Source organism: Cibotium barometz, chromosome 59 (genome assembly GCF_041138505.1).
Source record: "Cibotium barometz isolate CiBa-2024 chromosome 59, ASM4113850v1, whole genome shotgun sequence".
In the NCBI taxonomy this organism is placed as follows: domain Eukaryota; kingdom Viridiplantae; phylum Streptophyta; class Polypodiopsida; order Cyatheales; family Cibotiaceae; genus Cibotium; species Cibotium barometz.
Window position 1 is genome coordinate 18,631,419 of NC_141104.1, and position 24,885 is coordinate 18,656,303.

The 24,885-nt window shown below is 50.6% G+C and overlaps 1 protein-coding gene across 2 annotated transcripts in view; it reads left to right on the forward strand.

Annotated features, from left to right (window-relative positions):
* The first annotated feature begins 440 nt into the window (after window positions 1-440).
* The window catches only part of LOC147605557 (protein ROLLING AND ERECT LEAF 2-like), a 41,643-nt gene continuing 17,198 nt past the window's right edge, over window positions 441-24,885 (forward strand). The window contains exons 1-4 of one of the 2 annotated variants that reach the window (XM_086792994.1): window positions 441-823; window positions 1,104-2,442; window positions 2,513-2,685; window positions 4,066-4,289. In XM_086792994.1, the coding sequence (XP_086649120.1) occupies window positions 1,263-2,442; window positions 2,513-2,685; window positions 4,066-4,289 (1,577 nt within the window). In that variant the 5' untranslated portion in view covers window positions 441-823; window positions 1,104-1,262. The remainder of the gene's footprint in view (window positions 824-1,103; window positions 2,443-2,512; window positions 2,686-4,065; window positions 4,290-24,885) is intronic. The other variant, XM_086792995.1, reaches the window with a different exon arrangement.

Below are 24,885 nucleotides of genomic sequence, written 5' to 3' on the forward strand. Positions count from 1 at the left end.
GGATGAGAGTCTCAGACACCACACACATGAAAATGGTGGAGTAGCTGCGAGCTTGCTAGCAAAGCTATCTCTACACTATTATTCTCACTATTCTTGATGTAGTTTTGCCACCGTGGCAGTGGAGCACAGCCCACTAGTTTACTTTATTTATTCAATAGTAATAGTAATGGATGACTTTCATTATTCAATAAATGATACATATATTTGCCATAATATGCCATTTACTTTATTTATTCGGCGACTTGCATTTGTCAATCTGTTATGCTTTTCGAGAAAAAAATTAAAATTGATCTATTTATACTGATGATCAATGATGCGATATGGAATCTTGAAGCCCGGGGAGATTGTGCCACGTGTCTCTTAGAATCCCGAGTGTGTAGGTGGAGGTGGCAAAATGCAGTTTTGGCGCGGTGGGATCGCACGTGCCTAAAAAGCCCAGGACACGCTGCCACCACCAACAGGGGGAGAGAGAGAGAGAGAGAGCCCTTTACCTTCAACAGCGCGTTTTCCTCATCACAAAGCTCCCATCGCCTTTCTCAGGCCTTTTGCGGCCTTGTAAGCAAAACCCTTCAATTCTGAAAGAGACGACCTTGTTCTGATCGCCTGCTACCTCGTACCCATCCATAACCCTCTCATTCTCTCATCGAAATTGCAACCCATTTGAATTCTACCATATCTTTTTCATATAGTCCACGCGTTTTCTTTTGCCTGCGCACCCTTGCTGTTGCTGAAGGGAAACTCGGCGCGACCTTCATCTGGGCTATGCAATGAAGCAGGCGATCTTCCTCCTCTTCTTCGCCATCTAACAGCTGCTTTTGGATCTGTAAGTTATCAGTTTCTGCTCCTTTCCTTCCATTTCAGAATCAGTGGGATGACTTAGAAGAGTTCTCCCAGAATTTTGCGTTTATTAGTGAATGATAGTTTTAGAGTGCCCATCTCCTGTTTGGGTTCAAGATGGAGGCGAAAATGGTTCATTGATGTAGGCTAATGATGGAATTTTTGTCTCGTCTGGAGTTGAAATTGCGGTAAATTGGTTGGCTTTTGAGGACTGAAAGGGTAAACAACTTCCAAAATTGAACTAAGGCATACTTGTACGCTTGTAGATGTCTAGAGACCTTTGCCAAGGTTTTACTCTCTGTATACATGACAATCGCTCAAATGGCCACGCTGAACAGTAGTTTCAATGTAGTCTGATGATGTTCACAGTAATTTTATGAAAGTTTTCTGAAGGGCAAGGAAGTCTGCTGTGTCATATTTAAGTGATGGGTTGTACCACCTCTAGACTTTTGGTGGATACTTCAGATGATATGGTGAGGAAATGCAAGGAACGACGGTTGCTGATACAAAGTGCCATGAATCACAGGCAGGATTTTGCAATTGCGCACATTGCATATATACAGAGCCTCAGAAATGTTGGGTTGGCACTCAGGCGTTTCGCAGAAGGAGAAATCTCTGATGTAGAGTCATCCCCTAGAACTCCCAGTACCCCCATTTTAGCACTACGTCAACCTTTGTCACCTACTGCAGGAGGCTTGTCCCCTCCCCCGCCTTCAAGATCTCCTGCTTCTACTCTTTCCCCACTTCCATCCAGTCCCTCTAACCACAATCTTAACCCTAACCCACCTTCAACCCCTCCCCCTGCCATATCTGTGAGTCCCCCACTCTCTCCATTACGATTACCCACCGATCCATCTCCCTTCTCACCATCTAGTCCCCCTTCTCCCTTTCTCCATGATACCAGCCCCCCAGCAGACATCATGGACACCCCTCTACCTTACATGGCGTCCCCTGATAGGGGCAGTGAATTTTCCCCACCCTATTACTCCCCTACAAGAGATGACCCGGATGATGCCCTCATGGCATACAGCCCCCCACCACCATCCTCTCTTCTCACAGATTCTTCATGGTTTTCGCTCGACATTTTTACTCCTCCACTTATCCCCTATCATCTCCAAGAGCAGAGACGAATGAAGCGGGTTGGTGAAGATGAAGACATACTTGAATATGAAGAAGCTCGAGAAGAAGAGGGGATGCCTGAATTAGAAGAGGTAGAACACAAGGAAGATGAGACAGGGCACGATGACAGGGACAAAGTTGAGGAGATTGTGACCAAGGAAATTGAGAAGAGGGTCGTTTCAGAGGAAAAGGTCGGATTTTCTGATACAAAGATCGACGAAGATGGATCTGTCAGTGATAGTGTGCAGAAGGATCAGGTGGTCGTGGTGTCAACTGTGCACAAAGACATGGTGGTCGCAGAGAAGGATGGAAAGGAAAAGCCGGAGAAAGATCTTTCTTTTGTCACCACTCTGAAGGAAAGGAACCTAACGGAGGCTGTGAGGCACATTGATGACCAGTTTGCAAGAGCATGCAAAAGCGGTGGGGATGTGTCCAGGATGTTGGAAACACAGATGCATTATCACTCAAGAATCTCTAGCTTGAAAGGTATTTTTTTGCCTGCACTCTGAAACTCAGGGTTGCGAGATCGATTTTCATTACTTAGTTGTTTTTGCAGACTCGTCCAAGGTTTTCAATGCAATCACGTCTCACTGGTTTCAGAAAACATCTTCTCCGATGAGTGATGCATTTGAACACAATGATGTATCAGAATGTGGCATGGCTGGCAGCCATGCTTCAACTTTGGAGCGGCTGTCTGCATGGGAGAAGAAGCTCTATGATGAAGTGAAGGTGGGCCTCTTTTCCGTTGCCTTGTACCCTTAAGGTATATTGTACTGCCATTATGTCATTGTTTGGATTAAATAAGAGTGTAGTTGTCATTGTGACCTGCAAGAATCGATCAAAAGGAAGGTGGTCATTTATATATAAACCTCCGCTTACTCTAGAGCAGTGTTCATATCAGTAAGGGTGTCTATCATAGCATGTAGAGTTGGTTTGAAGCTTTGTGAAGTCAGGAATGTAATCTGTTTTTTGTCAAGTTTTGAATGTTTATGGTTGTGTGCAGTACTGCGAGCATGTGCTTTTGTATTCTTCTCTGTATATGTGTGTATGTGTACACTTACATATGCGTATGCATGTATGTATACACTTATATACATATGTGTGTGTTCATCTCTCTCTCTCTCTCTCTCTCTCACACACACACACACACATATACATATGTGTATGTATATGTGTGTTCATATCTCTCTCACTCACACACACACACACACACACACATACATATGTGTGTATGTGTGTGTACACTTACATATGTGTATGCATGTATGTATACACTTATATTCATATGTGTGTTCATCTCTCTCTCTCTCTCTCTCTCTCTCTCTCTCACACACACACACACACACACACACTCACACATATACATATGTGTGTTCATCTCTCTCTCTCACTCACACACACACACATACACATACACATACATATGTGTGTGTGTGTGTGAGAGAGAGAGAGAGAGAGATGAACACACATATGTATGTAAGTGTATACATATGCATATGCATATGCATGTATGTATACACTTACATACATATGTGTGTGTGTGTGTGAGAGAGAGAGAGAGAGATGCACACACACATATGTATGTGAGTGTATACATATGCACATATGTATACACTCACATACATATGTGTGCATCTCTGTGCATATGTATACACTCACATACATATGTGTGTGTGCATCTCTCTCTCTCTCTCTCTCACACACACACACACACACGCACGCACGCACGTGTATGTATCTATGTATACACTTAGGACACATATATGTATGTTCATACTACACACACACACACACACACACATACATGTACATATACAAATGTATGTGTATATATATCTATGTTTATATGTATGCATGCATATATACATTCACCATACGCACGTGCATGTTTGCATACATACATAAGCACCTACTTGCATACATACATATATGTATGTGCGCGTGCACGTTTGTGTGTGTGTGTGAACTATTTGTATGTTCAGATGCACACACATGTATATTTGCTAGTTTACAAAATGTTGATTGGTCTTTCTCTGTAACAACTCAAGCATCATTTATCCTACTCCTCTGAAGGTGTGGAATGCTGAGGCCTCATGATTTATTGTTCAGGCAGGAGAACTTATTCAGATGGCCTTTGACCAGAAATGCAAGCAATTACACAACCTTAATGCTAAGGGTGGTGATCCTGTTGTGCTTGATAAGATGAAAGCTACTCTAAAAAAATTAGACATGCGGCTTATGGTGGCTCTCAAAGCAATACATGTAGCTTCAACGAGACTCCAAGCCCTTACAAATGGAGAATTGTACCCGCAGTTATTTGAGCTGTTGGGAGGGTATGCTTTCTTACTTGGTTATTTTATCTGCTGAAAGTGTTTCATTGAGAATGGTTTGGTAGTGCTTGCTGTGTAATTTTTTCTGCCAAAAGTGTCACGCTAAGGCTGGCTGCTAGACCAACACTATGCTTGGCACCTTACACAAGCCCTGGTGTTGCATGCTGCCAGAGCCCACCATACACTTGTAATGCTTAAGGTCAGACAAGGCATGATCAGAGTCCTAATTATTGGAATTTATGGTGCCAGGCCCAAGAGGAGTGAGAGTGGAAAGAGATGTGGAGAGATCAAGCCATGGCGTGTGGGAGCATAGAGAGAGAGAGAGAGAGAGAGAGAGAGAGAGAGAGAGAGAGAGAGAGAGAGATGGGACATCACACAAGAGAGCAAGATTGCACAACACAATGATGAATGAATTATATGCATAAGACTTCCACTATGTACAATGCTTTTATAGGCACTAGGGAGCACTATCTTTTGTCCCTTAATAAGAGGTGGTTCACACCTAATGTGTTCACACCAAAAGACCTAAACCACCTAAACCTTTCATACCACTGAAACTCCGACTATTCCAACACCCCCCCTCCTTGGAGCAGAGATGGTGTGACCCAAACGCAAAAGAAGCAACCAACCTTCAACTCCATCATATCATTGCAAAGAGGCGAGCTAGCCATGCACTCCTCCTATGCCATGCTATTCCCTCAATCAGCTTATGACCGAAGATGAGATTATTGCTTTACACCCCTTGCGCGCGATTCCTAGCTGGGATAAGAATACATCTTTGCCTTTTATAGCATCAAGGCTTTACAACATATCAAAAGACATAAAAAATAATTAGATTTTGGGGGACAACCCAGGCAGAGAACCCTTGACTTATACAAAATGATGAAGGGGAGAAGAGGCTTAGAAAGCCCAATCGTCCTCAACCTCGCCTAGAGTGAGGCCTTTGACCTGGACCGTTGCAGGTACACAGCAGGTATAGCTGGTACTGTTGGTACAGAAGGTACATCAGGTATTGTTAGGGTTTCAGCAGGTACAGTCCGCACAGCAGATACTATTAGGGTCTCAACAGGTACAGCAGGTGCCCACAGCAGGTACAGCCCGTACAGAAGGTACAGCAGATACTGTTAGGGTCTTAGTAGGTACAACAGGTGCCACAGAAGGTACTGTTAGGGTTTTAGCAGGTACAGCAGGTGCCCACAGCAGAAAAAGGGAAGTGAGCCAAGGAGAGTTAGGCGCAGCTTCTAGGAGAAGGGAAAGTGCAAAGAGGTGGAGAAGAATGGGGGAGAGGAGGTGGAGGGGTCCAAATCCGTTGTACAAGGTGGCACAGCCCACCATAATTATGTTAGCAGTCATCTCTTGTCTGTACATTACACCAGGGCCTCTCTGTTGTGGGTGTGCCCACCCAGTTTGGGTGTTCCCCCATTTTTCCTGACTTTCCATGTATTTTTTCCCATTTTTCTGGGTGTGGGAGGGCTGTCGGCTGTATCAGGTGCTGGCTGACTGATCCCTTTGCTACCTGACCTGCTGTGCAACAGTGGCCGACTTGCTTTTTGCTGGTCGTGAGCAAGTTGTGCTAGTCGTGAGCATATATGCTGCTGTCGTCCTGTTTTGGGCTAGCCGACCAGCAGCTTGGGGCCATATAAAATGGCCTCTGCCCCCCACACTTGCCATTGTATCATTCGGGATTTTCTTGTATATATATAGCAGAGTTACACAGCTTCTCCCTCTCTCATCTGCATTTTGCTCTCTACAGCAGTTGTCTTCATTTCCGCTGTGCATTTTGACATGGTATTAGAGCCCCAGGTAGCTTGAAGCTTGGAAACAGTGGGACCTCGAGGGTTTGCTGATTTGAGGTGCTGATTTGAGATTGCTTGGGCTGTTCGGGACTTACAGATCAGGTAGAAGGTGGCTATCACCGTTGGACAGCACCTTGCATATTATTTACAGCCTCTTTTTCTTTTTTCCCAGCCACCCTCCCTTCACAAGACCTTGTGAACCCTTGAGATGGCAGACTTGCTTGAGATGGCGGAGAAGCACGTGAAGATTCCTTCCCCACGTTCTCGGTGGACCGACAGTTGGACAGAAACAACTACGGCATATGAAAGGTAATGATGGAGTCCGTTTTAGAGTCTTATGACTTGGCTCATTTCATTGTAGTTGGTGTTCCACAGTCGGAGTTGGAAGACGGGGAGTTACCCTCTATACAGAAGGAACGGGAGGCTCACGCACAGTTATGGGATCGTGTCGATGCCCGTGTCCGTTTTTTCATCTTCCTAAATTGCACACCACAGGTGATTAATCATATAAAGCATATGACGCTGGCCAAAGGGATTTGGCAGCATTTGGCTTCTCTGTATAACATGGTATCACCCATGAAGCGGATCTCCTTGGAAGTGGAGATGCGGGTGTTGAATCCTGCAAAGTCGTCAACGATGCGGGAGCATATCAACAAGTTGCAAGCTCTCCAACAGGAGGTTCTTCTGGCAGGGAAAGAGATATCTTCAGAGGACATAGCTATCACATTGTCGTCCCATTTGCCCTCTCAGTACTCAGCATTTTACTCCTCCTCAATCACCAGTGGCAGGCTCAGCACCATCACGTGGGAGGAGCTTGTGCCTATGGTCTTGGACCGTTTTACAAACCCTCCACAGGGCGGAGGTTCCGAGGCCTTGACTGGCCAGTGGTCGAAAGGCCATAATAACAAGAAGGGCAAAGGAAAGTCTTCATCGGAGAAGTCTTTTGAGAAGAAGCCCGATTCAGACCGTGAGAAACTGAAGGCTGAGTGGACTGTAACGATTGTGGTGAGAAAGGCTACTATTGGAGAAAGTGTCCTAAGAGGAATACCGAGAAGAGTGTTGATTCTTCAGCTTCAATTGCAAAGACTCCAGCCTTTGTGCACTTGGAGATTTTGGACATAGATGCTTCATCTTCTTCGACCGAGGAGGCAGTTGGCTTCACCGCCAGGGATACTCGGGAGTGGATTCTTGATAGTGGTGCTTCCAGGCACATGACTCCTTCCCGCGAGTTCTTACAGGATCTTAAACAGCAGTCAGGTCACATTTTCATTGGCGACAATTCCACTATACCGATTCATAGTGAGGGTAGGATGGAGATCATTCCCAATGGTAAGGGGGGGAGTATTCCTCTCGTGGGTGCATGGCTTGCCAGATGTTGGTAGCAAGCAGGGACTCTTTTCCGAAGTAGGCTTCCAAGCAGGCTTCGAAACCTTTGGAGTTGGTACACACTGACCTGTGTGGATCTATGCAGACCCCATCCTTGAGAGGTTCTTTGTATTTTATGCTGCTGTTTGATGATTGTAGCATATTCACTTGGGTTTATTTCCTTTCCGAGAAGGACCAAGCTTTTGCTCAATTCAAGGAGTGGCATGTTATGGTGGAGAAGGAGTCTGGATTACAGATAAAGACTCTTCGGGTTGACAAAGGAGGAGAGTTCTCTTCTAATGCGTTTGTGCGGTTTTGTGCAGAACATGGCATCAAGCGGGAGCTAGCCAATACATGTTCGCCTTCAGAGAATGGAGTGGTTGAGCGGAAGAACCGGACTGTGGTGGAGATGGTAAGGACGATGTTGGAGCATCGTGATCTGCCTTGGCCACTTTGGGGAGAGCTTGTGGCTACGGCTGTTGTCACGTAGGCTGTAACGTCTGTGACCGACGGCGGCAGACCGGATGGCTGCGGACGGGGCCATCCAGGGTTCAGTGGGAGAGGACGCCCATGCGGAGTCATGGGCGGCCAGGCTAGTGTGGACGGCAAGCCACACACTATATAGCCTGGGGGATGAGGGGCAATCCTCATTCTTCCTCTGTGGTGGCTGGGTGGTGAGCCAGAGGTCGTCCCCTCTTGTGGTAGCGCTCGTAGTGGTGTTACATGGTTTTCAACCATTCAATAAAAAATCTTATCCTTATCTCTCTACAGGGTACAATTGACTGTGTGGAGGGAGGCGGCCATAGCTGGAAGGAAGGGTTCTCTCTCTCTCTCTCTCTCTCTCTCTCTCTCTCTCTCTCTCTCTCTCTCTCTCTCTCTCTCTTCCCGTTGCACACACCCAAGCTCTCCATTGCTTTTTTGCTTTGGAGCTTGTCTGCGAAAGAAGAGGTCATCTGTGAAGAGAGAGAGAGAGGCGGCTGTTTGGTGCTGTCGACTGTGTGAGGGAACCGGCGGCCTGCCTAGTGAAGCTTGTAATGGCGGCTGTCTCTTGTGTGGAGGGAACCAGCGGCCAGCCCAGTGGGCGGCCAGCCAGGCCAGCGCAGCCGGCGGCTAGCCCATAGGCGGCCAGCCCACAGGCAGCCAGCCAGGAATTTTTATTTATTTTATTTATCAAACGAACACCTCTGTCCCGGCAGTGGAGGGATAATCCGGGATGGTTTAGGCACAGGTTCCCGCAGGGAATAATTCTCTCGCTTCCCTTCCCGTTGCACCTTCGGCTAGTCTCTCCGAACTAGCAATCCGTGCCAACGAGGGAGGTGGTCGCGTCTGTGAAGAAGTGCGTACGCGTATAGCGCGCCAGACCTCTGTAAAAGATGGATCGTGCTCACATAAACCACGTAGTGACTCCAAGAAATCATTCTTGAAGACCGTGAAACCAAGTTCATTAATCTGTGGCATGCGACTAAGTGCATCTGCCACCACGTTATACTTACCTTTTTGGTAACGTATATGAAGGTCAAACTCCTGTAGAATCTCCGCCCACCGATACTTTTCTACCCTTCAGTTCATTTTGACTTGAAAGCCATTTCAGACTTTCATGGTCCGTCTGGATCTCAAAAGGAGCATATAAATAGTATCTCCACTTTTTCAGTGCATGAACTATAGCGTCCCCTTTGCATAAGTACGGCCCCAATGGCCTCATCACTAGCTTCTGTTTCCAAGACAAATGGCTCATTTGGATCGACAATAGTCAAAACAGGTGCAGCTGCTACGGTCACCTTGAGCTTATCAAAGCTCTTTTGTTGGGCTTCCCCCCAACTAATGTTTTTAGTTTTTGACCGTAACTGGTCAGTCAACGGGACTGCGATCTTCGCGTAGTCCTTCACATACTGTCGGTAGAACCTCAACATGCCAAGAAAAATCTGCAGTTCTGTCATGTGCACAGTGTGTATCTACCGTGTGCTACACGCACGTAAGACTAGTTTCGAGGCTTGGGGAAGCTTGGAACTAGGCAGGCTAATTGACGAGCAGAGTTAGGGATATACTAACGGGCGGGCACCCAAGTATGGATGGGCGGGCGTCCAAGTGTGGACGCCTGATGACCGGCCAAGAGCCTAAAAAAAAGGGTGGCCAAGGTTAGTTATTGGGATATAGAGAGTGTCACCAATTGGCCCACCATTTGGTCCATCTCCAGTTTTTTTTTCTCGTTCACGTGAGGCCAGGCCAGTGTCTCATGTGAAGAGGCCAATATTTTGCTGACATGGACGGGAGCCAGACTGGTGCCATCCGTGTGTTAGCAGGATGGTGGGAGCTAGACCGGTGCCACCCGTGTATGACCTGGACTGTGTTTGACCCATGGGATTGTCACGCCATGGAAGAGCCAGTATTCGTGCCGTGTTTTGCCTATGGGACTTTCACACCATAGGGAGACTCGTGCCTGGAACTGTGTCTTACCTATGGGACTGTCACTCCATAGGAAGACCAGGTTTTTATGTTTTACGTCGTGCCATTTTTGTGCCGACAGATATTTTGTACTTGTTCCATGAACGGGAGATATGTCCATGATACTATTTGCACATGCACTCATGTTTTGCATGTTTGAAAGTGTTTTCGCATGACTTGTATTTTTGTGTTTGCCTGCTTGACGTGTTACTTACTGAGCGGGGACGCCTGCCAGTGAGTCGTGAAGTCTGCTCTGTCTTCTGACGAGTTTTGGTGCATGTGAACAGGTGGTAAGTATATTGCACATGTTATTTTAATATTTCATATTTTTAACCTTTGTTTTATAAGGTCATTGGTTCACACTCACTTAAAAGTGGGCACCCCCTTTGGGCACCCACTTAGGGGCCAAGGTGGGGAGCCCCACTTAAGTGTGTGTGTGGGGGTGGGTGCAAGGTCACCTACCCACACCCCATAGAACTGGCCACCCACATGCAATTGTGGGGGGGCCAGCCAAATCACTATGATATTACTCCACTTCAACCTTACAAATTAAAGCCTCCACCTCCATCGTGGATCATCAGCAACAATCGTTTTTCACCCTTCGTGGAGAATCGAGCGTTCATCTCTTCGCTCCTTCAGGCTGCGCATGTACACGAGCAAACGGCTCCTTCTGTACTGCTGTACCCGGCTCCTGACAGGCTGCGCTCCCTTCTCCAATAGGTGACTGCCTCTCATACTGGTGGCTGCGCCTGTTTTACAGCATGGCTGCCCCCCCCCATCTACAGGCGGCTGCCCACCATCTATAGGCGGTTGCATACTTCACAGGCTGTGCCTGTTCTTCAGCAGGGCCGCCCACCATCTACAGGCGTCTGCCCATTCAAATTGGCCGGTTCCTCCACGCTGCAGCCAGGCAACTCCTCCCTTGCAAGTGGGTGCTCCTTCTTTCACAACATGTGGCTGTGGTCTTTGCAGTTGTACTTATCTTGGTGGCTGCACTAAGTTCTCTACGAGGCGACTGTGCCATCTCAACAAGGTGGCTGCTTCTTCAGCAAGGTGTTACCTCTCCTAAGGCTGCCTCTCTATTTCCTTCTTTGAAAGAGGTTGCATGTCTTCTCCACTGGCGGCTACAAGAGGACTTCACATCTCCTGGGTGGCTACACCTTCTACACAAATACCACGGGTATTGGTCCTCTATCTGCCAACCACAAGTAAGTGAATTTTCAGATTTAAATAAAGTACCGTGTGTTAAATCTGATAAGGGACTCTCTCCACGGCAACACCCGTTCGGTGCCGAGTAGTCCAAGCTCTATTGGAGAACCTCGGTCCAAAGGTGCTGAGATCGGGAGAGCCAGGCGTTAGTACGAGAGCGCCTGTTTGTGCGTGGTCTCGGAACACCAGTGAGGCGCTCTCCGCGGAGTCCAGTGAAAGCACAGGACCGTAGAGATTGGACCACGCTAGTGGTCGTTCTGCTTCGAGCATCTACTTCGAACGGCGACTTCGAGCCTATTTGTTTGGTACTGTATTCATATGTACATGGATATCATCTTGTTCTTGGAACCCATGGAGCATTGTATTTGTTAAATACTCCCAGTAAATATATCATATATTGAGGGGGGGGTCGGCCCGTTCCGGCCCCAGTGCTGGTGTCCATCTTTCCATTTCATTTCATTTCAATTTCAAGTTGAATTAAGTTGTCCATTTCAAATTGTGGTTTTAAAGTTGTGCTATTAAGCGTGTGGGTGTCCGACGGAGTCTTCCCACTTGACGGGATTGGTTTCATTGGTATCAGAGCACGGTTGTTTCCCTCTTCCTAGTGGGGAAACGAACTTGTGTACTGGACATCCCGCTTTTAGCACACTTTAAACACAATGGACAGCCAAGGCATTCGAGGGGTCCATCTAGTGCCTCTCGTGGGTCTAATGCCCTGCGAGGAAGACACAAGCCCCTTGAAAGGGTTAAGGATAGTGAATCAAAGGGTCAAATGTCTCCAGGAAAGACAGTCATGCTTGAACAAGAGCCGATGCAATGAGGGCTGAAATGGAACATATGAGAAAACTTTTGCAGGCACAAGAGCAAGAGTTAAAGTTTTTGCATGAAGATCCCCATGTGCAAAGTGCTATTGAAGCCAGGAAGGCTGATGCAACGGTAGATGTAACTTTTGAGTCCATGGCACGGGAAGTGGGCAAGAAGCCAAGGGAGTTGGCACTTGCCTACCTCCTCCGCAAAGGTGATATCAAAGAGGGGGATGACGGAGAGCTGAAATTCAGAAATCCACCTCGCCTAAAGCATGGAGATCCCGCATCTCAAAGGCTGAAATCTTTTATGCAAAAGGAAGAGGTGACAGTCACCTCTTGACATGCATCTTCTCCACAAGGCACTAAGCCTGACAGATATATGTATGCCAGTGCTCATGGAGGGCATGAAAGTCACATGCATTCAAGACATGTATCTCTTGGTAAGGGTGACAGGTCTGCTGCTAGAAAAATTTTTGCCTTCTGAGTTGTCTCATGGAGAGACATTGCCATATGCAGGTAAGTCACATGCATCTGAGTTTCAAGTTCGTGGAGCACATGCCACCGTGCCTCATGAAACTTCTATGACGGCCCATGGAGCCCATGCAGATAGGGCTGCCCCGTTGGATAAGGGGAAAAGAAAAAGAGAAGACCATGAGCCTCATGCCAGAAAGCTCAAGGAATTCAAAGCAGGTGACAAATCTGTTAAGTGTGATGTCTTTCATGGTGAACATGATGCTTCTAAAGTGTTAGCATTTGTGGCACAGTTCGACATTGCTTTTAGCGATGAGGACTTTACTGAAAAGTCGAAGGTACGCCATGCTAGCATGTTTTTGAAAGGGACTGTTGCTCATTGAAAAGATCACCAAGGATCCCATCTCCACTTGGAAGGAATTTAAAGACAGATTCTATGCTCAGTTTTTGCCACCAAATGCGGAGCAAACACTCACTCAAAAGTGGGACAGGCTAGAACAAAGAGATAATGAAAGCGTGCAACAGTATGTTAATAAATTCTGGAAAGTGTTGCTGGAAGTAACTCCCGTTATGCAAATCACAGAGGATGAAAGAAAGAGGAAGTTTCGTTCTGGACTGCAACCAGCATATCGATCGGGCATTGAATTGCACCCGAAACATACTTTGCAACAGCTCACAGCTTCTGCTCTTGCTACGGAGCAATTGGTGCTCAAGATTAAGCAGGATCAAGGAGGTTCAAAGGGGAAAGACAAGGCTGTCCCAAAATCTGCAAAAGGGTGGACAGCCACCTAAAAAGAACTTCCGGGAGACCTACAAGGGTGGTAAAGCTGAAAATAACACATCTAAAGATCAGGGCCCAAGGAAGAACAAATTCGGCTTAACCCCGGAGCAAAGAGAGCAATATGCCAAAGATGGAAAATGCTTTTCTTGTGGTAGCAAAGACCACATGTTTCGACAATGCCCAGATCGCAAACCAAAGCACGAGGACAAGCAGACCAAAGCTAATGTACATGCAGTTCCTGATGTGCAAGGAAATACAAGTCATGATGCAAAAGAGCGAATGGTTTGCAAGGCTTGGGGGCAAATCAAGGATCAACCCGCCTTATTCATGTTTGATGACTGTGCAACCGATAACTTCATCTCTATGCAAACGGCAGTTGCATTGGGTATTGAGGTTGAGAACATGGGACCTCAGATTGAAGCCGAAGCTGCATTTATTGGTAAAGAGGTGCAGGTTACCCCTTTAATAGGGAAGTTGCGCATCTATATCCAGGGCTACCTTGATAATGAACATTTCCTAGTTGTTGTCACCAATTGGCCCACCATTTGGTCCATCTCTAGTTTTTGTGTCTCGTTCACTTGAGGCGAGGCCGGTGTCTCATGTGAAGAGGCCAGTATTTTGCTGACATGGACGGGAGCCAGACTGGTGCCACCCATGTGTTAGCAAGATGGTGTCGTATGGACGGAAGCCAGACCGGTGCCACCCGTGTATGACTTGGACTGTGTTCGACCCATGGGATTGTCACGCCATGGAAGAGCCAGTATTCGTGCCGTGTTTTGTCTATGGGACTGTCACACCATAGGGAGACTCGTGCCTGGAACTGTGTCTTACCTATGGGACTGTCACTCCATAGGAAGACCAGGTTTTTATGTTTTACATCGTGCCATTTTTGTGCCGACAGATATTTTGTACTTGTTCCATGAACGAGAGATATGTCCATGATACTATTTGCACTTGCACTCATGTTTTGCATGTTTGAAAGTGTTTTTACATGACTTGTATTTTTGCGTTTGCCTGCTTGACGTGTTACTTACTGAGCGGGGACGCCTGCTAGTGAGTCGTGAAGTCTGCTCTGTCTTCTGACGAGTTTTGGTGCATGTGAACAGGTGGTAAGTATATTGCACATGTTATTTTAATATTTCATATTTTTAACCTTTGTTTTATAAGGTCATTGGTTCACACTCACTTAAGGTCATTGGTTCACACTCACTTAAAAGTGGGCACCCACTTAGGGGCCAAGGTGGGGAGCCCCACTTAAGTGTGTGTGTGGGGGTGGGTGCATGGTCACCTACCCACACCCCATAGAACTGGCCACCCACATGCAATCGTGGGGGGGCCAGCCAAATCACTATGATATTACTCCACTTCAACCTTACAAATTAAAGCCTCCACCTCCATCGTGGATCATCAGCAACAATCGTTTTTCACCCTTTGTGGAGAATCGAGCGTTCATCTCTTCGCTCCTTCAGGCTGCGCATGTACACGAGCAAACGGCTCCTTCTGTACTGCTGTACCCGGCTGCTGACAGGCTGCGCTCCCTTCTCCAATAGGCGACTGCCTCTCATACTGGTGGCTGCGCCTGTTTTACAGCAGGGCTGCCCCCCCCCATCTACAGGCGGCTGCCCACCATCTATAGGCGGTTGCATACTTCACAGGCTGTGCCTGTTCTTCAGCAGGGCCGCCCCACCATCTACAAGCGGCTGCCCATTCAAATCGGCCGGTTCCTCCACGCTGCAGCCAGGCAACTCCTCCCTTGCAAGTGGGTGCTCCTTTCACAGCAGGTGGCTGTGGTCTTTGTGGTTGTACTTTTTTTTTTTTTGGGAAAAACGATCCTTCTATTAGTTAATGAGAAAACGCCATAAGGCTACAAAGCTCACCTCACAAGGAGGGATAATAAACATAGTGAACACCGGAGCTCCACCCCCGTGGCTGGCCGCTCTCTGGGGGGGGCTACCTAGTAATACATGCGGGAGGTGAGAAGAGCCAAATTGGAGGCCTGTAGTGCCAAGTGACATCCTCGCCCCTCGCGATGAGGAAAGGGCCAGGCTGCCAAGTGCGGAGGAACGCCTTGCGGCGACCTCTCATGCGATCCGAGTCGCCCTGAAGTTTCCCCCGAGTGTCCTCTCAAGGTGTGAATGATGTCCACCCAGAGGGCCTGTATGACCTCCGCCGATGGAGTCGCCTGGCGGTCTATGGCCTCCCTACATCGGGCTCTCCATATGTGCCAAGCTGTCATGCTGCTGATCATCTCCCATCTGTGCCCGTCCCCCTCCTGGGAGACTGCCGAAGAGAAGGTTGGCGTGGGAACCACCGCCATCGCCCTGTCAGAGACCTGGATGGTCACACTGCCAGGGACGTCCTCGTATCCAAGGGCCGGGCCGCTGTCCGTGGCCCAAGCCACCGCACCCCCACGTCACCATCATCTCACCTGGCGAGCCTGCAAAAACCATCCGGAGAGCGCGCTGCCAGACCTGCTGTGCGTGTGGGCAATCCCATAAGCAGTGCCGTTGCGACTCCTGTGCATGGCCGCACCGCGGGCAGGACGCTGGGTGTCTGCCAAAAGCTAGCCAAGCCCCCACAGCCAGTCCTCTATGCGCTGTAAGCCAGAGAAAAAGCGTCACCTTCCGGGGCCGGAAGCTGGCCCAAAGGCGCTGCCAGAAGTCCCTAAGGAAGGCAGGGGAGAGCCCCTGTCGCCGCCAATTCTCGACCGCCGCCGGGGTGCCCGCTATCCTGTGCCTCTGGATCCGCCGCCCCAGCCTCGCTGTGTACTGAAAAAAGGGGGTGCCTGGGCTGGTAGGGGCCGAGTAGGGATCTCGCCAAAGCCACTCGCCTGGATCCCACTGAAGGCGAATAAGAGGCCTGCTGTCCCAAGCCCATAATCTCCAAGAATAGTCCTCCCCTATCGAGGCCGGTGAGGGGTCTACATGCCACTGTCTCTGATGAAAGCCGACCACCCGCACCCTCTGAAAGATACAACCCTGGAACTCATCCAAATCTAGTCGGGTCCTCTGAAGCTGGCCTCCCTCTCCCACCTCGAAAGTGAGTGGGGCGACTCTCTCTGCTGAGCCGCAGACCGCTAGAAGGATCTCATGCCGAGTAAAGACGCCCATCCACTGTGGAGGTGGAGGGTCCTGTACTGGAGTCCGCCACTCCCGGGGGATGGCCGCCTCAATGTCCTGCCTCATCAACTCTTTGCCCCTCATCCCGCTGAGTCTCCTCTCCTGAACCTCTAGAGGCAGTTGCTGAAAACATATCCAGTCGTCTAGGGACTGGGCTGGGCCGGAGCTCAACGGGCCCCACGACACGTGAGATCGCGATCCAACCATATGACCACTGGGAAGTCGGATCAAGGGGTTCCAGATCAATGGCTGCCTCAGGCGCTCCTCATCGGTGCCCGGGGGAGTCTGGAAGAGTGACGGCCTCAGATGCTCCCAGGCCCTCAGAAGGCTAGCTGCAAAACGCTCCTCGAAGCCAAGGCCCACTCCTCTGGATCGCTGCTCTGTAAAGATCCACCTGATGCAAAGGGCGCCAAGGGGCACCCCTGCCGCACCGAGCGCGAGAGCTGGAACCTCTCTCCGTGCACGCCCTGTATCAGCACCTGACTGTGAGCCGATGTGTAGAGTGCAGAGACCCCACGGATCCACTGAGGGGGGAAGAGCTGGAACCTCTCTCCGCGCACGCCCTGTATCAGCACCTGACTGTGAGCCGATGTGTAGAGTGCAGAGACCCCACGGATCCACTGAGGGGGGAAGCCCATCCTCTCCATAGTGCCTTCCAAGAAGGCCCAGTCCACCCGATCATATGCCTTCTCGAAGTCGAGAAGGAGCACTGCCAGATCCTCCTGCCGAAATCTAGCCAAAGCCGTAGCCTCCCAGAAAGAGAAGATGTTATCCAGGATGCTCCTATCCTGGATGAAGCCTGTCTGCGTGGAGTGGATGATGTCCGGAAGGTGAGGCTGAAGCCGCCTGCTGATCGCCTTAGCTAGGACCTTGTAGGCCGTGCCTAGCAAGGTGATCGGTCTCCACTGTCTAATCTCCAGTCTGTCTCCTCCCTCTTTGGGGATCAAGTGGATCAACCCCTCTGCCATGCTGTCCGGCATGTCTCCCGACTCCATGATCTCCTGGAATGCCAGTCTGAAACCCCTATGCAAGAGACCCCAGTACCTCTGGAAGAAACTGAGAGACCGTCCTCTCCTGGGCATTTGCCCCGAGGAAGTGCCTGAAGAGCCGCCTCCAGTTCCGTATCCGAGAAGGGGGAGAGAAGGGAGTGCTGCAAATGGGCCGGCACAACCGGTCTCGTGAAGCTCCAGACTGCCTCCCGAGCCTCTCTCACCCTGTCATCTGCTGGCTGAGCAGAGAGCAGATCCCTGTAAAAATCTGTGGCGATCGCCCGAACCCTGGGGGGATCCACCACTACCTGGCCATCAGCCTGCCGAAGACGCCCGAGACCCTCTCGTCTGAAGCGAGGCCCCATCGCCTCAAAGAAATCTCGAGTCACTCTGTCTCCAGCCTGTGTCCAAAAAGAAGCCCAAGCATGGAATCGGAATTCCACCCTCCTCTCCTCGATGGATCTGATCTCTGTGCGAGCTGACTCCATCTGCTCTGAAATCCAAGGGCTCGTAGGATCCCTCTCCTGAAGTCTCTGAAGGGAAGCTAGACTCCTCCGCAGGCTCCTCTCCTGCTCTCTGAAAGCCTCGAGACGGTCCAGGGCAGCCTGTCTGAGCATCCTACTGATCTCCTGCAGACCCCTGTCAAGATCGCTGGCTGCCGATCCTCTCCTAAACTGAAGCTCCTGCCAGACCTGCTCAACTCTGGTCGCAATCTCGGGCTCCTCTATGAGACAATCTGGAATCCGGACGCTCTGGCCTCGCTCTCCTCTCGTAGGGTCCTCGATCTGGAGAAGCACTGGAAAGTGGTCTGAAAACGAGGAGCCTGCAAGTATACCCACAGTGCCACCTCTATCGCAAGCCCACTCATCAATGTAAAACCTGTCGATGCGGGAAAGGTTAACTCCTGTGGCCTGTCTATCCGAGCGCGAGAAAGATAAACTCCCCTACAACCTGCCAAACTCCGAGAGAGTCCACGGATCCTGGCCTCTCACATGCAGCACTAGTTCCTCCCAGGCAGCGAGCTCCGGCCATGAATGGTCTCCTGGCTGCCCCCCATCCTGTCCTCTGCATCCTCCAGCATGTTGCAATCCCCCCCTAGGCACCAATGGTCTGCCATGGGGAGGGACTGCCTAATGGTGCTCCAGAACTCAGCTCTCCCGGTCGCCCCATTAGGGGCGTAGAAGTTGAGGAAGCCAATGCGGTCTTCCCCAACCTGAAGGATGATCCACTGCGCTCGACCCTGGACCAGAGTGCCAGAATCCACAACCTCGGACAGAAGCTGCTCGCTGATTGAGATGCATACTCCACCCTGGTTCCCCTGGGAGCCATATGCCGGTGACCAAAAAGTGTGACTCCTGCCGCAAGATCTTCCCGCAGGTGCGGGTACGCCCGGCAGAAAGGTGGTGCTCCTGGATGAAAAGGATATCTATGGGTCCTCCAACAAGAGCCCTCTGGATCTCCTGGCGAAGTCTGCCCCGACCAATGTAGCAACGAGGTCCACCAAGACCCTGGATGTTCCATGAGAGGATCCTCATGGATGAGCTATGGCAAGTGAAGCAGCCGCCACTGGCTCACCCCTCTCAGCCGGCCCGGATGAGTTGCCCTCCACTCTGTGAGTCTTGGGTGCCGGCTTGGAGGGAGAATAGTCACTGTCTATCCGGGTGCGGAGTCTCTCCAAAAAGAGGGTGACATGTCTCTGTGTCCAGCCCCACTTCACCTTCGCCCTGTCCAGGGCATAGGCGTGAGACCAATCCTCTGCATATATGTATCTAAAGGTAGGCTGCATCCTCGGGGCGGCGTGGAGGAGAATCAGTAACACCGCCTCAACTGAGGTGTGGACCGGATCCGCCCGCCAATCTCCTATACCAAACAAGCTCATGCGGGCTGAGTGTAATCGGGTCTGCAATAAGTCCGTGAGCCCCAAGTCACTGAAGTGGTGAGAAAACTCCAGTATCTGATCACGCAAAACTTCCTCTACAGAGTTGCAATCCCATGCTGTGTCTGGGGCAACACTGAGAGGAAAGGAGAAGGCCACCATGCTGCTCACCACTGAAGGAGAACGAGAGGGATGGCACACCACGCAAACTCGCAAGGGCGCGACCAGTGTCTCGAACGGGCCAGCATCCAGCTGGAGACACCTGAAAAATCCATAATCCACTGGGAGCCCCATCACTCGCGGGGGCCCCCCAGGGGAGGCTGGAGAGAACTCTGTGGCGGGCGAAGCTAGGACCCATCTCCACCTGCCCAGAGTGGCGGTGGAAAAGGCGCTGAACTGAACTCTGGCCTACCCAGCTGCGCTGCCCCGGGGCAGTGTTGGGTGGTCTAGAGGAGTATCCTGGAGAGGCCGAGGGAGGGATGGTGGCTCGCGGAGAGGAGGGGGGAGAGCAAGGAGAGGATGGAGAGGCATCTGCCAGAGGAGAGGTGTCAGGGGGGGCCGTCGGGGGAGGCGGGAGGGGGGGGCTGGGGGGGGGAGAGGGGGGGAGAGGAAGGAGTGCTCTTTGAGTGAGGGGAAGAGGGGCCGGGGGTCGCAGAGTGCGGCCCGGGATCCTCAGGGATCTGCTCCATGGAGGGGGCGGGCCCCCCCGCGGGGGGAGTCGGGAGTGGGGTCTCCACGTGGAGGGCTCCACCGGCGGCCTCAACGGGCACTGAGACTGAATCCTTGTCCATCGGGGTGGGACCTGCTGCTGGCCGCCTATCCCTGACTGGAGCATAAGTGCGGGTAGGTGCCTGTCCGCCAACCTGTGCTGCCTGCTGGCGTCTGCAATGGTCCCTGCGGGCCGGGCGTTTCCGCCGGCGAACCTCCTGCCATCCGCAGCCTCCTGGGTCTGCGCGGCATCCTCCGCTGGGGCCTGCTCGTCAGATGATGGCGTCTGCTGAGACGAGCCAGGGATGTCCGGTCTCTGAGGCGGATGGCCACCCCTCGGGCCTCCTGAAGGGTGTCCAGAGGCGGCAGAGCGTGAAGGATGAACCCCCTTGCGGGGACAGCGCGTGCGAGGTGGCCCATCTCCCGACAGATGTAGCACTGGCCGGGGAGGCTCGAATACTCCACGCGCTGTATCAGATGTCCTCCAGAAAGACAAGGGAGGAGGATCGTCTTCGGGAGGGACTCTGGTGACGGAACCACAACACGAATGGCCGGGAGTCCTGCTGCCCGAGCTATTACTGAAGCCGCTGTCTGAGGCGTCTCCACCACCTGCCCGAACGCCTTGCCAATGGATGACAAGAGGGGCAAGTACTCCCTGCGGAGTCCAGGAAAGCAGATAGTGATGGGGAAACCTGTCGCGCGTGCTAGCGGGTCAGAAGCGGGGTCGAAACCGTGAGTCCATCGCGCCAGGAACGCCCGAGATGAGCGGAGGGCAATGGGGCTCCGAGCCAGCACCGTCTGAGCTGCCTGGGGGGACTCGAAATCCACCTGGTAGTAGTAGCCACGTCCCAAAAAATCGACGCTGACGATCTTGGCAGGCACGCCAACGAGGCTGCCTTGCAGAAGGTCGCGAAGCTCTCTCCGCATCGGACAGCTACCCACTATCTTGCAGACCAAGGAGGAGGGCTCAAGAGCGGATACTGTGGAAACAAACAACTGATGATCTGCATCTGTGAACTCCAGACGGAGACCGGAATCGGCAGGGGTAGTCGGAGCGGCTTCCATGGAGTCCTCCAGAGGGAAAAGGCCAGATACCGGGGTCACCAACGGGAGGGACACAGCCCTACGAGGAAACGGAGAGGCGGAAGGAGAGAGGATAGCGGGGGCGGAGCGGGGGGGGGCTGAGGCGGGGGAGCTAGCAGTGGGAGGAGGGGCGAGACGGAGGGGGAGGAGAGGGAGAAGGCGGGGGGAAGAGCCGCGAAGCGGAGGAGAAGGCGGGGGGGAGAGATGGCGGGGGAGGAAGCGAGGAAGGAGGCGGGGGGGGAGAGATGGCGGGGGAGATGACGGGGGACAGACGGGGGGGGGGAGAGGGGGGCGCGCGACGGCGAGAAGCAGCAAGACGGGAGGGGGATGAGGCGGAGCTCGCGGGAGCAGATCGACAGCACCAAGCTCAGTATATTTCTTTGTGGTTGTACTTATCTTGGTGGCTGCACTAAGTTCTCTACGAGGCGACTGTGCCATCTCAACAAGGTGGCTGCTTCTTCAGCAAGGTGTTACCTCTCCTAAGGCTGCCTCTCTATTTCCTTCTCTTTGAAAGAGGTTACACGTCTTCTCCACTGGCGGCTACAAGAGGACTTCACATCTCCTGGGTGGCTACACCTTCTACACAAATACCACGGGTATTGGTCCTCTATTTGCCAACCACAAGTAAGTGAATTTTCAGATTTAAATAAAGTACTATGTGTTAAATCTGATAAGGGACTCTCTCCACGGCAACACACGTTCGGTGCCGGGGTAGTCCAAGCTCTATTAGAGAACCTCGGTCCAAAGGTGCTGAGATCGGGAGAGCCAGGCATTAGTACGAGAGCGCCTGTTTGTGCGTGGTCTCAGAACACCAATGAGGCGCTCTCCGCGGAGTCCAGTGAAAGCACAGGACCGTAGAGATTGGACCACGCTAGTGGTCGTTCTACTTCGAGCATCTACTTCGAACGGGGACTTCGAGCCTATCTGTTTGGTACTGTATTCATATGTACATGGACATCATCTGGTTCTTGGAACCCATGGAGCATTGTATTTGTTAAACTCCCAATATATTGAGGGGGGGCTCGGTCCGTTCCGGCCCCAGTGCTGGTGTCCATCTTTCCATTTCATTTCATTTCAATTTCAAGTTGAATTAAGTTGTCCATTTCAAATTGTGGTTTTGAAGTTGTGCTATTAAGCGTGTGGGTGTCCAACGGAGTCTTCCCACTTGACAGGATCGGTTTCAGAGAGTCTCGCGAGTTCGTGAGAGCTCTATGGTCTTGGAGCCTAGATCTAGTGCAGACGTGCACCTCCTTTACGCAGCCGAGGCCGGCAGCAATCTCGAGGCCCGCGAGGGCAGCTTCGTGGTGGTATGGGACGTCGCGAGGAGGAGATTGGTCGGTACGTCAACCTAGTTAGCTCAGCTCGTGGCTCCGTGGGGACAGCCAAGTTTGTGGGCTTGCCCACGGCTGTCATGGTTGGGAGGTGGGTGAGTCAGGCCTGCACCCCCTTGTTTGTTTGTTCGTTTGTTTGCAGGATTTGAGCCGCGTACCAAGAACGATTACGAGGAGATCCGTGGGGATTTGACAATGGTATCAGAGCATACCTCGTGAATGAGCAAGTCGGTAGAGAAGAAGAGGTCGAAGAAAGGTATGTGTTAAAAAACTTGCTGTTTTTTTTCTGTGCATACTGCTGTTTTCAGATTCAGTGTGTGTTTTTTCTTCATCAAAGAAACCCATGTTGATGGGAGATGGTAGATGGTAGGGTCGTTTGCGTTGCAAAGAAGAGAAGAGACTTGTTTGTGTAGTCGCATGAACTGCAGGAAGAGAAAATAGAAAAAGCACGACGCTTTTTTTTGGTTGAACACGAACGAGTGAGAGAGAGAGAGCGCGTGTGCGAAGGTGGACACGTTGGCGAGTGGGCATGTTGGCGGAGTGCTGCTAGTCACGTGCGGTTGGCCGGGTGCAGTAGGATGATGCGAGTGGTTGAGGGCGCAAGTGCATGGGCGGCCAGGGCCAGTCGGCTGGCAGGCGCCTAGGCTTACGTAGCCAGGTGGCCAGGCAGCCAGGCCCACGTAGGCGCCTAGGCCAGGCGGGCTGCTGCCCAGGCCAGGCCCACGTAGGCGCCTAGGCCAGGCGGACAAGCCAGGCCAGGCCAAGCCGGCGCTCAGGCCAGGCAAGGCAGGCGCCCAGGCTGGCGTGCAGATACCGACGACACACAGACGCCGTCATATATATATATATATATATATATATATAAACAAACAAACACAAAAGCATAAGCCAAAGATAGCTTTTAGTTTTTGTAGAAACCTTTATAAACCCCCTTAAGTGAGCTTCTTGCCACACATCTCTCAAGTTTTCAAGCTCTCAAGCTCTCAAGTTCACTCGCACTTTCATTGTGCAAAGATCGACTTTTCTCTCCACGTACCCTCTTCATGATGTCGACCCAAGAATCGGAGTTGGAGCCCCTTGTGGAACGCGAAGGCTTGCCGGCTACGAAAGGTACCAATGCCGATCTTTTTGACGATTTTGTGTCAAAATCAGATTTCCAAGAGTTCAAAGTAGCTCTCGAAGCTTCTTCAACGGAACGTCAAGCACAAATCGCAACCCAGATGCAAGCTTTGCAGAACTCCATTGCTCTCTTGACTACTACCCTCTCTACTTTCTCGAGTATGGATACCTTGGCTTCTGCTTTAGGCCCCAACATTACTCCGGAACTGTTCTGGGGCAAGCAAAAGCAGCGCACCAAGAAGATTGTGGACACGTGGCTACATAAGTGGCAAGTTCACTTTCAGTTTCATTCATATGATGACGGAAAGAAGATACAGTTAGCAGCAGGTTTCCTGTCCGGCAAAGCTTTGCTTTGGTGGAAGGAACTCAACCCTAAGCCAATGACTTGGGCACAATTCGAAGACGTCTTCAAGCAAGAATTCCTCAAGAAAGAGGATGATTATGATGTTGTTGCCCGGTTTTCAGCTTTGACCATGACCTCGCAGCACCTCACTTATGAGGTCTACCTCCAGAAGTCTAGGGACTTACAGATGAAAGCTACATAGATGGATCCCACTACTCTTTTGGGGTTTTTCGTAGCTGGTTTACCAAACTCATACCGTTTACTGGTTAAAAATAACAAATGCATAACATTGGACGAGGCCATTCATTCAGCTCGTATCTATGATGATACAATGGTCTCTTCCAAGTCGAAACCCGTTACCGAGCAGGGGAACAAGCATAAAAGAAAGTTCTCCACGCCTATGGCTAACACGACAGAAGGACTTCGGACCAACCTTCGAAGAATTCAAGTTCGACACCAGCGAAGAAGAAACGACTCCTTAGGGCTTTAAAGCTCAAGAAGGAAGGACGCTGTTTTATCTGCGAAGAAAAAGGACACATGCGTAACAAATGCCCAAAGCAAAAGGGTACCAAGACAAACGCAGGACCCAAGCCAAAGGTAGCTAACCAGTTGTCTTTGATTGTCTGTTCAATTCAAAAGTATTTGGCTTGCATGATCTTCTCCGAGTTTATGGAGAAGTGAATGGCCATAAGGTTCACATTCTTCTAGACCCTGGTAGCTCACATAATTTTATTAACTACAAACTTGTGCAAAAATTGAGTCTTGATACGACACCCAGCGATCATACCTATGAGGTACGCCTACCTGCGGGAAGGCAAGTTTGGGATCGAAAGGTGGAGATGCTTCCAATCCAGATTCAGGACTACAAAGATACTCTGAAATGCTGAGTTATGCATCTGGAAAATGTAGACTTGTTATTAGGGATTGAGTGGTTTAAGACTCTTGAAGTCCAGATAGATTGGTCTAGTCATATTTTTTCTTTTCAGCATAAGGACACGAAGTATAGTATTTTAGGTGATTGTATTCATCCCTCTCAGGGACCTCTTGTAAATACAATTGATTTTGGAAATATAATGGATTCTTCTTTGTATACCGCTTTCCATTGTGTATTGATTCCACTTTCTTCCTTTCTCATCCCTTCATTGGATGTAAATGAATTAA